Below are 10,778 nucleotides of genomic sequence, written 5' to 3'. Positions count from 1 at the left end.
GTGTTAAAAACAATGGCACATATACAATGAGTGCACAAGCTGGTCGGTTTGAAGGTGATCGGGTTCCTGTGAAAAACAACTGACAGCAGGTGTTGCTCATTTTAACCTGTGAGTCATCTTGCTGTTGAATTCCTACAGTCGTAATCCCACAGCAATGACCGCTGTGCAAGCTGTTGTCTGCCCCATGTTTGTCTGTCAGTGTCTATAATTATCTCTGACCAACATTTTTACGTTAGAAGACAAAAAGATATATATATAAAAAAATAATAATAATAATAATATGTGTGTTAAAAGTAAATATTAAAATGATAACATAACACAAAAGAAAGTTGTGAGAGACTATTGTAGATAATTACAATTCTTCAGCAACATTTGGAATAAAACCACACAAATTTGACTTATAGAGAATCAAATTTTCTTTTAAATCATACCTGTCCTTAATTGGTACAACACAATGGACAATAAACCTTTTCTGTCCATAAATGGACATATCCATGAAAGTCAACGCAGGCATGGGAGTGTTTGAGACATTTTCTCTTGGGGGGGTGAGGAATATCATTTTAATTCTAGAACAATATAATAATCATATTATTTTGTGTTTATCTGTAATTTACTATAGTAAAATGTAGTATTATTTCATAAGGCACACCCAGACAAAGTATTAGGAGTTCTGTAAAGAGCGGTGTTGACTCCGTTCCTGCTGACTCCCCCATCTTCTTACTTGGTTTCGTCCGATTGTTATGTGCAGAACCAACATCGCTGTCAGGAAGTGAAGGGCGGTGGTTGAGAAAAGAGCAGCGTCGGGCTAGCTGACGAGCATCGGGTTGTTGCGAGGTAAGACTGTGTTTTCGGTTTATGTGGATGTATAGTCTACTCATAGCATTTGTATTTTTCTGCCATAATACTACATAACTATATAGGTTATTAAATGTTTGTAGCCTGTGAAAACTCTTGCGTGCTTTTATATTTGTAGCGTTGAATCGGCCGTTAGCCTGCTAGCCAACCGCTAGCACCGCCGCGACTTCTTTTCGAACATACTATGTTCAGATAAGTGTGGTTAAACCGACAAATTACGACGTTTAAATAAATGACAGTATGCTTGTGATTCTGAACAGTCGTCCTTTGGTGTTTTAGGCAAGTACTAGTACAGTCTAACCAATACTATGAGAGCCAGGCCGCAAACCGTGTATACGATAACATTACGTGTATGTGTTACGTCGAATGTTAAAGGTGAGCTAGGGTAAGGGAATAAAATGATTCCACCTTAGGTTCAAAGGCTCATTGTGAAAACGGTAGATATTTAGGTATTTAGCTAATCGTCAATGGACAAGTTGTCAGGTTACAGAAAATCAATGTCCATTTTTGTTACTTTTTCTTTGCTTGCTTCTATATTTACATTTTTGTCAAGCAAATTAGGTATTTGAAATTGTCAGTTTGAGTTATGTTTTCCTTCTAAATCGATATGACAACTTAAATCACCAGCTCTATAGCAATGTATGTATCTATATCACTGAGAACAAAGTTTGTACACTTGGAAGTCAAACGTAGTCCTGTAAATAAACAGTGTACCAGTCGTGTAGCCACATTTTGGAGAAAAATGTCATCCAGTTATCTCCTGTTAAGGCCATCAACCAAGCTGCAAAAACATGGGTTGTTATCAAGCTGTGATTGAGGCTACATTCAAGACATTACCAGATAAGGGCATCTGTCTTCACATCAGTGATTTGCTCCTCACAGTGAGCTGATCAACCTAGAAAGATGAGGAATGCTTCCATTTATAGCTCAGTTAGAGACACCAATGGGGGATTTCAGATCTAGGGAATTAAACTGGCCTGGCAGCTAATTGTGGCACAAATGGCAAAATGACGACCAACATGACCCAGTTCATTAGATTGTTTTACTGTCTTAATCAGACTGTGGCAGGTTTTTTGTTTCGTTCCTGTTATAAAGACCATAATTCGGAATGCTTTTGCGCTGCACAGCAGGATGTTCAGTCTAACAAAGTTGCTTTTTTTTAACAGGAATAAAATAGTCAAGATGTCAAGCAAAAGGGCCAAGGGAAAGACCACAAAGAAGCGCCCTCAGCGCGCTACTTCCAATGTCTTCGCCATGTTTGACCAGTCTCAAATCCAGGAGTTCAAGGAGGCCTTCAACATGATTGACCAGAACCGTGACGGGTTTGTGGACAAAGAGGACCTCCATGATATGCTGGCCTCCCTGGGTAAGTGGGCTTCTGTAAATCAGCTTGAGCGCAGACATGACACTCTGTCAATGAATAGAATGTCAATTCTGCTGCTCATTGAGGCGTGTGTCTGCCATGTTGGCGTTTTGAAAAACGGGTTCTGCAAGCACTTGTTTGGGTTTTTCATTTCTAATGGCAACGTGTCAGACTTCGTGCTTTGATTTCTGAGTCCTCGTGTTTTTGTGCAGGTAAAAATCCAACTGATGACTACCTGGAGGCTATGATGAATGAAGCTCCAGGGCCCATCAACTTCACCATGTTCCTCACCATGTTTGGAGAGAAGCTCAATGGTACAGACCCTGAAGATGTGATCCGAAATGCTTTTGCTTGCTTTGATGAGGAGGGGACAGGTAACGACAGCTGACAAAAGTGCAAGAAAGTATGCAGATGGTATCCTGTGTACTCGTCTGACTCGATTATCTCTGTCCAGGTTTCATCCAGGAGGATTACCTCAGAGAGCTGCTCACGACAATGGGTGACCGATTTACAGATGAGGAGGTTGATGAGCTTTTCAGGGAGGCGCCCATTGATAAGAAGAGTAACTTCAACTACGTTGAGTTCACTCGCATCCTAAAGCATGGTGCCAAGGATAAGGACGATTAAATAGCCACACCAGTATATTCCTTTCCACCCTCTTGGCCTCTTTTATCAGCTCGCCCACCGTGCTGCATGTCTCAACTCTCCAGTTCAAACCCCACTGTAAAGCAGACCAAAGCAATAACGATCCATTTGTATTTGATGTGAACTTCCAGCACTGCCAGATTACTTGTCTTAAGTGAGAAGAAAAACTCATCATTTTCAAATTTCCAGTGTTTTTCTGTCATTTAAGATGTCAAGTGGCAGCCTATTTGGAAGCTCAAAGGGATACATCTTTGTGATTCAAGTGATTGGGTTTAGCTGAATTTTTTACATTTTATAATATAAAATTTTTAAATAAAGCCCTCTATCATGTCGTATTTTGCTGTTTCCATTGTATAACATGACAAGTGAATAAATGACATTAGTTGACTGTTGTTTTTTCCAATGGCATAGCCACCTTTTTTTCCCCATTCCTTGGGTTCTTGTCAAGTTCTTGACAGGTCCTCCCCAAAAATTCATTAGGGCAGGCGCTGACAAGCAGCAACTTTAGTTCTTTTTAAAGGTTAACCGGGCAAATGCACAGCTTACAGAAATACAGATGAGAAAGGACTGCTTTTAGAGGATTGGTTTAACCTGAATTTGATTAAAGGGAAGAAAGTATTTCTGACTTGTTTGTAAATGTTGCTGTGGCAGCATTCAAAGAGGAATGGTTTATTGGATTATAAGAATCCTTATTACACTTAGTTCAACAGAAGCAGGTCACAGTTAAAATAAAGATTGAATAACAATATGCTGATTTAAGAAATTCATCTCCAGTTAAACCCCTCAGAAACAACAAACAGCTTGAAATAGTGTTACTGGACAATTAAATGGATTATGTAACTGAATTCTCAATACGATTTCATTGCAACTAGTTACTGAACTAGACGAATATGTAAGCAAATTATTTGGTTGACGGATAATCACAAACGTCTCGGTGTTTAACTCCAATGGCGACTGCTGCTGTAATCTGCGGTTCGCTCTAGGTGTGGCGTCGCCATCAAGTGGTCGGCGTTGCCTTCAACTGAAATGATAGGGTATGATTGAAAAACGTTATGTCGTTAAATAATCAAAACTTTTTTTTTATTTGTTGACCAAATAATTCTTTCCAAACATGAAGTGAAATAATATGTATCAAAAATCACAAGGAGTGACCAGCGAGTCATCGTAACTTTAGATGGACAGAATTCCGAGACGCCGTGAACACCTCCCAGCCCAGTCATTACGGAACCACGTTAGAAGCGGCATCTTTTCACTTAGCGCTCCTCTTGCAGCTGCTGGGAAGGTCCAGGTAGGATGTTTTCTCGGTAACAGTTTTGGCAGTAGTCATTTCATTATCTCTCCACGATTGACCGTCATTGTTTACAACCTTTAACAGCCACAACAACGCCAGTTTAAGCTACACTGGGCGCTAGCTGCTAACGTTAGCTAACCTTCAGGGTTGGTTAGTAACAGCAGAGTGTGAGCAGAGCTCATAGAATTGCATCGAGTAGAAAAGAATGACTTTATGAGCCCGTGTGGGAAATTCTCATGTCTCAGCAGCTAACTTAGGTTATTGTGAGAATACTTGGAAGTAATGTACAAATTTAAAAGAAACTAGCTAAAATATAAAGTATATAGATATAAGTAAAAGGGGCAAGTATACAGATGTGCAGTTGTGTAAACGTTGTGCAGGTTGTATAAATAAAGAATACAGAGTATATACAGCTGTCAGTGAGCAGCGATAAATGGATCTAGAAACATGTACAGGTATTTGCTGGATAGATACTTTGTCTGTTGTCAGGTTTGTTGCATTGTACATTCCATTCCTTATACTTTGTTTTCAGGTGTTTCATGGTGTGACTCACGTTGGTGGAAGGGTCGGTGTGATGGCTCACCGGCTGATCCAGACAGGGACTCGCAGTTCCTCTCCTGTGGGACTCCTCAAGCTCCTGAGTTTCACCGGTGTAGCTCAGCAGATGTGTGCCGCCTGCCTGTGTACTTCAGCCGGCCGCTGTATCCGAACACAAGGCTGCCGGAGGCTCCGGGGGTCCAGTGGGACGAGGAACCTCACCCACCATCGTCAGGGAGCCGTCTTTTCGTCACCAGCAGCTCCGTGGTGGGCCCTCCACAGGACTCTGTGCCCAGGTTCTGTCTGACCCAGCTGAGCTGTCTGACCGACGCGGAGAAGCAGGTTTTCCAGCAGCGGCTGGTGGCTGCTCCTCAAGCAGCCAGGTGTTCAAACTGCTCAGCACCGTGGAGGTCATGTCGGACGTCATGGCTGCAGCAGCTCTCCACCGTGTGGCCGACCTCGAGCAGGAGGGCCGGTCTCTCAGGGATCCGTCTGTGCTGGACAGAGACATCATCAGGGCCTTGTGTTTTCAGCTGGAGCAGGACTGCAGGGCGGCTGACTGATGCCGGGCTGGTGTCTGCTCTTCTGGCCTGCACCCGCCTCTTCTTGGATCCCTGGAGTAAGCTGATGGTGCGGCTGGTGTCGGAGAGCCAGGAGAGGGTTAGACAGGGGGCAGATGAGTGTTGGCCAGCTGTGTCACCTGGGCCAGGCCATGCTGGCCCTGGAGGGTCCCAGCTCTGTTATGCTGGAGCAGGTAATGCAACAAATCCAGAAGCAGGAGCCTTCTCAGTGGAGCCTGGAAGACCTCATCGCTGTTTATAGACTTCTGCAAGGTGGCACGGCTGAGGATGGAAAGCACAGAGAACTGCTGAACGCCATGCACACCCACGCTGTGACCATCACCTCCTGTATGGATCCAGCGTCTGTCAGCGGGCTGCTCGATGCTCTCGTGACTCTAAAACAGACCCAAGCGATGCCTCTTGTCATAAATCTCTGCAAGCAGGCTGTGCGGCACGTACCTCACTTCACTGACAAGGAGCTGGCCATCGTGCTTGGAGCTCTGATGCATTTTTGGTCACAGTGATCATTATTTCGTGGAGGCCATGGAGAAGTACGTGCCCACCGATGGCGTTCACGTCCCAGCCTGAGACAGTGACCAAGGTGATGCAGTTCTTTGGCCGGAGGAACATACTGTCCCCGCTGGTGGTTCGACATCATCGCCGAGAGCTTTGTTTATCGAGCGGATGACTTACAGCACCAGCCAGGTGGCCAGACAGATCATGCCGTTTGGGAAGCTGGGATACCTCCCACCCAACGCGGGTCAACTGTTCAGGAAGGTGGAAACCGTCCTGCGCACACGCTTCTCACAGTTTCAGCCTCGGACAATGCTCAACCTGCTCCACTCCTGCTTCCTGGTGGAAAGATTCCCTGTCAATTATGTCTCCAAAGTTTTCAGCAATTTCTTCCTACAGCAGCTTCAAGGTAAAACGGACCCAAGGATGGAATCTGTCGTAGTAGAGTTCATCTGCTGATGTTTCTCCCGCTTTGTTCCAGAACAAGGCACAGGAACTGGACCGGATTGTTTCTGGCACAGTTGACCGCAGCTCTACATGACAGTGAAGTTGGAGTGTCCCTTCTAATGAGGTAGTGTGATTATTTTTAAAACTATATGTGAGCGCGGACCTCAAGAGGTCGGTTTTCCTGTCGATACACCGACACACATCAGCTGAACCTGCTGTCTCTGCGTCTCCCATACGTGTGAATTTTATTGGAGATAACTAAAGGGTCTTTCTATCTCGATCTATGTAACTATGGTGGTGCTAGCATACAAATTGGTGGTCTGGTGGTGCTAATTCAAAATGTTAGAAGTTTCATCAGCAAACATTGTCAATTGCACAACCTACTTTAAAAAAAGGAACAAAATAAATTAATTGACATGAAAAATTATCAGAGAAATCAAATAAAATTCAACTAAAATTCACCTCCTTCACCATCGTCTGTGTCTGTAGGGTCCCAGGCTTCTTTCAAAGTACCGAGTCAAGTCTTTCCTCACGCCTGGACGTTCTCTGGAGACGCTGGTCGACCCACATCTGTACAACTCGGTGAAAACTGGACTGGTGGATTTGCTCGGGGCCCGTTCCTACTTTGGATCCAAAGTTCTGACGCCGTACTGCTACACACTAGGTAGGATGCTCCTCCTACTTCTAGTCAAAATGTCTCTTTCTTGCCAAGAGCTTGATGTTTACTTGCTTTTGAAGACGTGGAGATAAGCTGGATGAAGAGGGATACGTACTTCCTGCCAGTCACGATGATGACGTGTTCAAGAGGTAAATGCTCTCAGGTACTCTGGAGCCATGTTTATGTATTGTCTGGTTCAAACACTTGTCTGCTGACAGGATCGCGCTGTGCATCGACGGACCCAACAGGTTTCACTACGAACACGAGGAGGCTGCTGGGGAAAGAGGCGATCAAGCAAGCGACACCTGAGGCTTCTGGGATATGAAGTTGTTCAGGTTCCACCATCACATTTATTTTTGCTTGATATTGTGTGAATGCAGTTGGTCAGTATGTTTTTGTAATCAGTGACATATTTTCTTTTTGTCTAGATCCCTTTCCATGAATTTGACAAACTGCGAAACAAGAGCAGCGTGGTTGATTATCTGCACCAGAAAATCTTCCCTCACAGTTACAGACTGAGCTGGTGATGCAGGGATTTTCCTGCCGAATCCATCAGTCTTGCTAATGGAGCCGTCTAATGAACCGTCTGTGACATCATCATGCCCGACAGCCGTTTGACTGCGTGGAAGGATAAATGTGAATTAGACTTATTTATTACTGACATAAATATTTTTTACTGGACAATAAAGTCTCCTTCCTATGTGTGATGACTTTTTATATCAGACACGTGACACAAGGGAATGGTTGAAAAAATATATTTTTTAATCCTTTGCAACACCGGGCTACAGAAACTGTACATTGAGATCCAAATCCAGCAATCACAGATTCATACAAGTTCAATCAATACAGAGTAATATTTTATTTGAAAAACCTGATTTCCTGTTCATTTCCGTCATGGTAGGGACAGTAAAAGATTGGATTTAAATGCTCCAGAGCAAGGAGTGTCAGTGGGATAAATACAAAAAAAACAAAACACGCTATGATACAGAACGTAAAACTGCTGATTGTTGTGTTTATGTAGCAGGAATCTGAGGAAGGCCAAACTCGTCCACCAGAACACCATCCTTGAACACAAGCCAGAACAACGGTATTAGAAGCAGTGTGACCGACATCGTCAGCTCCTGACTCTGAAGCTGCGTGCATCTGCGACGTACCCTGTTGGTTGACTTGTCACCAGGCAGGCCCTCTGGGATGGACGGCGCTGTCGCAGCATCGTCCAGTGTACGAGCTGTCGTCATCCAGCAGGAGCTCGTCTCCTAGAGCGTCCAGCTCTGTGGACACAAACACTTCCAGCAGATGTGTCTTCTTACCCAATAATAGTCAACTGGAGGGTTGACACAACTGACTTGACTTACCGCTGTCACCTGACACTGCATAGCCAATGACCTCATTACAACATGGTTGCCGAAATCATGTTATTTAACAGTCACAGAAGGATCCTGACCTGCTTCCAAGTCATCCTCATCAATTTCTGGTGTTCCATAGCTTCTGCCCAGTGCTTCCTGAATGTCATTTGCGTCCTCCATCATGTCCTCAAGCTGATCTTGAATATCCTAGTTTTGAAGAGACGGTATTACAATTTTATCTTCATTATTTCTTTGAGATGTGATGATTCAACAGCTTAGCATTTGGAGAAGATCCAAGAGGTGGTACTATAAGATGATCCACAGCAGCTGCCATGATATGTGAGGGCAAGAGGCCCAGAATGGTGCATCCCTAAGATTTAATACCACATAAATATTAAGAGAAGTAGAACCACACAGTATAGCAGTACCTCAATCTGATCAATCTTCACATTCTTGTAGGCTTTCTTCATGTCTTTGAGTCCAGTCTTCATGGCATCCACCTAGGAAAGACAGATGTTATGTTGAAGTCTGATTTTAAAAAATCCCATCGAGGGAGTAAATTCCATTCTATGTCTTACTGTGGTTTTAGTGTCTTTGAGGGGTTTGGATTGTGTAGTTTGCTTGTTCCATGTTAAACGACTGCTGCATCAGGGTTGTCCTCTCTGACCCTCATACCTGCAGCACATGAAGTCAGTGAGGAAAACTCAGAGCTCCTGAAGTTATTTCACATGTCAAATGAACAATTACTTACATTCTCTTCTGCTTCAGCACTCTCATCGCCTTTTGTTGACCATGTTCTAGTCGATGAAAAATGTCACACCAAGTTATGATCGATGGCATGAGATGGACAATAATGTGATGACTGGAACTAAGTATTATAATCACTTGAACAGTTAAGCATGTTTTTCTGAAAGTGACATTTTAAGAGAAAACGTGCAGGCCCGTGAATACTGTCAATGTTTTCATGAATGGTCAGATCACCTTTGAAGGTCCATCTCTCATCTTTTTCATCTGATCCTTGTATTTTACAAGTGTCTGCATCTAGTCTGGCAATTTTCTTGTCAACAGATTCAGCCCGCGAATCAACCTTGGAATGGAGAAAACGGAAACACAACATCAGCGTGTGTGTGTGACAATGCATTGGTTCTAAATGGATGTAAACACGTCCAGTGCTCATGGATGAATTTGTTTGAAGTCCCTTTGGTTCCATGGATCCTTACTGAATGGGTCTCTTCCTGTCGGCTAACAATAGCAATGCCCACAGAGCCAACCTGTTGGACTGGTTGGTGACAGCCGCATAGTTTCTGCTGAATGTCTGCCATGAGGTTTAATTCGAGCTCAAAATGACAAAATGCTGAATCACTGCTCAAACAAACTGCTGTTTGACTACGGTCATTGACAATACATGCTGGTTAATAATTCGCATTTAATCATATTGTAAATGTACATGTACCGACAATATAAAATAGGGTATAAATATCTATTATGGGTTTAATTTCGTTACTTAAGACGAACTTGTCGTACCGCAAACTGAACACCGGCCTTATTTTCTGCTGGGGAAAGTTAGCTAACTAGTTAGCTAAAGGGAACGACTTGTTACGTTGACACCGCTCGAAAAGTTATTTCCAGACGATACATGACGGTCCCTATGCAGTCCGACCAGGTTCGGCGGCGGCGCCTTCGGCTTTCCTTGCCAAATATGCGATTCATTTTGGATAAAAACGTCCAGAAGTGTTCAGAGAAAGCTGTGTTGACTCCGGTCGATTGTCCAGACTGTGGAAAACACCCGGAAGACAGTTTGAGGTGACGTCAGAGGGGCCACGTGATCTGTCGCCTTCAACCACGCCCCTTTCAATGTACTAGTCCATCGAAAACACGGAGGAGCAGCGAACTCGTCAGGTGGAGGAATGAAGACGACATGTATGATTATAAATAACCAAGTGACCAGTCAGCTGAGGGAGGAAGTCGAATATAAATAATTCAGGTTATTATTAAATTCCAGCTTTCATACCTATTCCAAACTCAGGATTATTTTCCTTTAACGGTAATACCACATTCCACCTCGGGAGGGCGCTTCTGGTTTACAGTAAATTCAGTGGAACCTACACTTCAAAGCTCATCTCTGGGCAAATCAAAAGTGACCACAAGATGAGCTGGTTGCTGAAGGAGATGACAATCAATGTGCAGTGCCATTTGTTCAACTTAATTTAATATCGATTACCTCAGAGACAGGATATTATGATCAACACAGCTCCGTGTGGTCGACAGCAGACAAAGCCAGTACACAGTAGTAGATGACAAAACAATGACCATGAGACTAAAAGAAAATCAGTGTCACTGTTGTTTCTTGGAATGTGCTACTAGAATAGTAAATAAATATCGACAGATATCCTCCTCTAATAAGATACACAAGTCAACACAAAGGTATAATACAGTCATTTTTCAGTACATTCAGTATATTAATAGCACAGGCTGGATCATACTATGATTGTTGACATGCAGATACAGTATATTTCAATGATTTCTGCTCCTTATTGGTGCATGTCTACAAAACCAGGTCATT

General features: G+C 43.4%; 3 protein-coding genes across 4 annotated transcripts; 2 read left to right on the top strand and 1 right to left on the bottom strand.

Moving 5' to 3' along the window:
* Window positions 1-2,037: 2,037 nt before the first annotated feature.
* On the top strand, window positions 2,038-2,845 carry LOC144738669 (myosin regulatory light chain 2, smooth muscle minor isoform). Of its 2 annotated transcripts, XM_078621662.1 has the most exons (3): window positions 2,038-2,221; window positions 2,431-2,592; window positions 2,673-2,845. In XM_078621662.1, the coding sequence occupies exons 1-3, from the start codon at window positions 2,038-2,040 to the stop codon at window positions 2,843-2,845; spliced, it is 519 nt and encodes a 172-aa protein (XP_078477788.1). The 2 variants fall into 2 exon arrangements, with proteins under 2 accessions (XP_078477788.1, XP_078477789.1); XM_078621663.1 differs by lacking the exon at window positions 2,431-2,592.
* Window positions 2,846-4,728: 1,883 nt separating this feature from the next.
* FASTKD3 (FAST kinase domains 3) lies at window positions 4,729-7,396 on the top strand. Its single transcript, XM_078621666.1, is given in 17 exon segments — window positions 4,729-4,914; window positions 4,916-4,942; window positions 4,944-5,049; window positions 5,052-5,242; window positions 5,244-5,351; window positions 5,353-5,760; window positions 5,762-5,815; window positions 5,817-5,897; window positions 5,899-5,940; window positions 5,942-6,173; window positions 6,252-6,340; window positions 6,701-6,875; window positions 6,958-7,018; window positions 7,088-7,118; window positions 7,120-7,167; window positions 7,169-7,204; window positions 7,298-7,396. Coding segments are annotated over 17 exon segments (1,974 nt in total).
* Window positions 7,397-7,882: 486 nt separating this feature from the next.
* Window positions 7,883-9,925, bottom strand: LOC144738671 (charged multivesicular body protein 5-like). The gene is given in 13 exon segments (XM_078621665.1): window positions 7,883-7,933; window positions 8,024-8,089; window positions 8,091-8,140; window positions 8,314-8,422; window positions 8,644-8,715; window positions 8,794-8,814; window positions 8,816-8,875; window positions 8,878-8,890; window positions 8,967-9,003; window positions 9,006-9,012; window positions 9,197-9,247; window positions 9,249-9,302; window positions 9,857-9,925. Coding segments are annotated over 13 exon segments (660 nt in total).
* Between the last annotated feature and the right edge of the window lie 853 nt (window positions 9,926-10,778).

Source organism: Lampetra planeri, unplaced genomic scaffold (assembly GCF_965212315.1).
Source record: "Lampetra planeri unplaced genomic scaffold, kcLamPlan1.2.h2 scaffold_1119, whole genome shotgun sequence".
Taxonomy (NCBI): Eukaryota; Metazoa; Chordata; class Hyperoartia; order Petromyzontiformes; family Petromyzontidae; genus Lampetra; species Lampetra planeri.
This window is presented reverse-complemented; position numbering and strand designations above follow the sequence as displayed.

Bases quoted from the DNA above. Each gene is read 5' to 3' on its own strand.
- LOC144738669 (XM_078621662.1), top strand. From the start codon at position 2,038: ATGTCAAGCAAAAGGGCCAAGGGAAAGACCACAAAGAAGCGCCCTCAG. The intron at 2,222-2,430 runs GTAAGTGGGCTT...GTTTTTGTGCAG, and splicing joins TGATATGCTGGCCTCCCTGG to GTAAAAATCCAACTGATGAC. The intron at 2,593-2,672 runs GTAACGACAGCT...ATCTCTGTCCAG, and splicing joins CTTTGATGAGGAGGGGACAG to GTTTCATCCAGGAGGATTAC.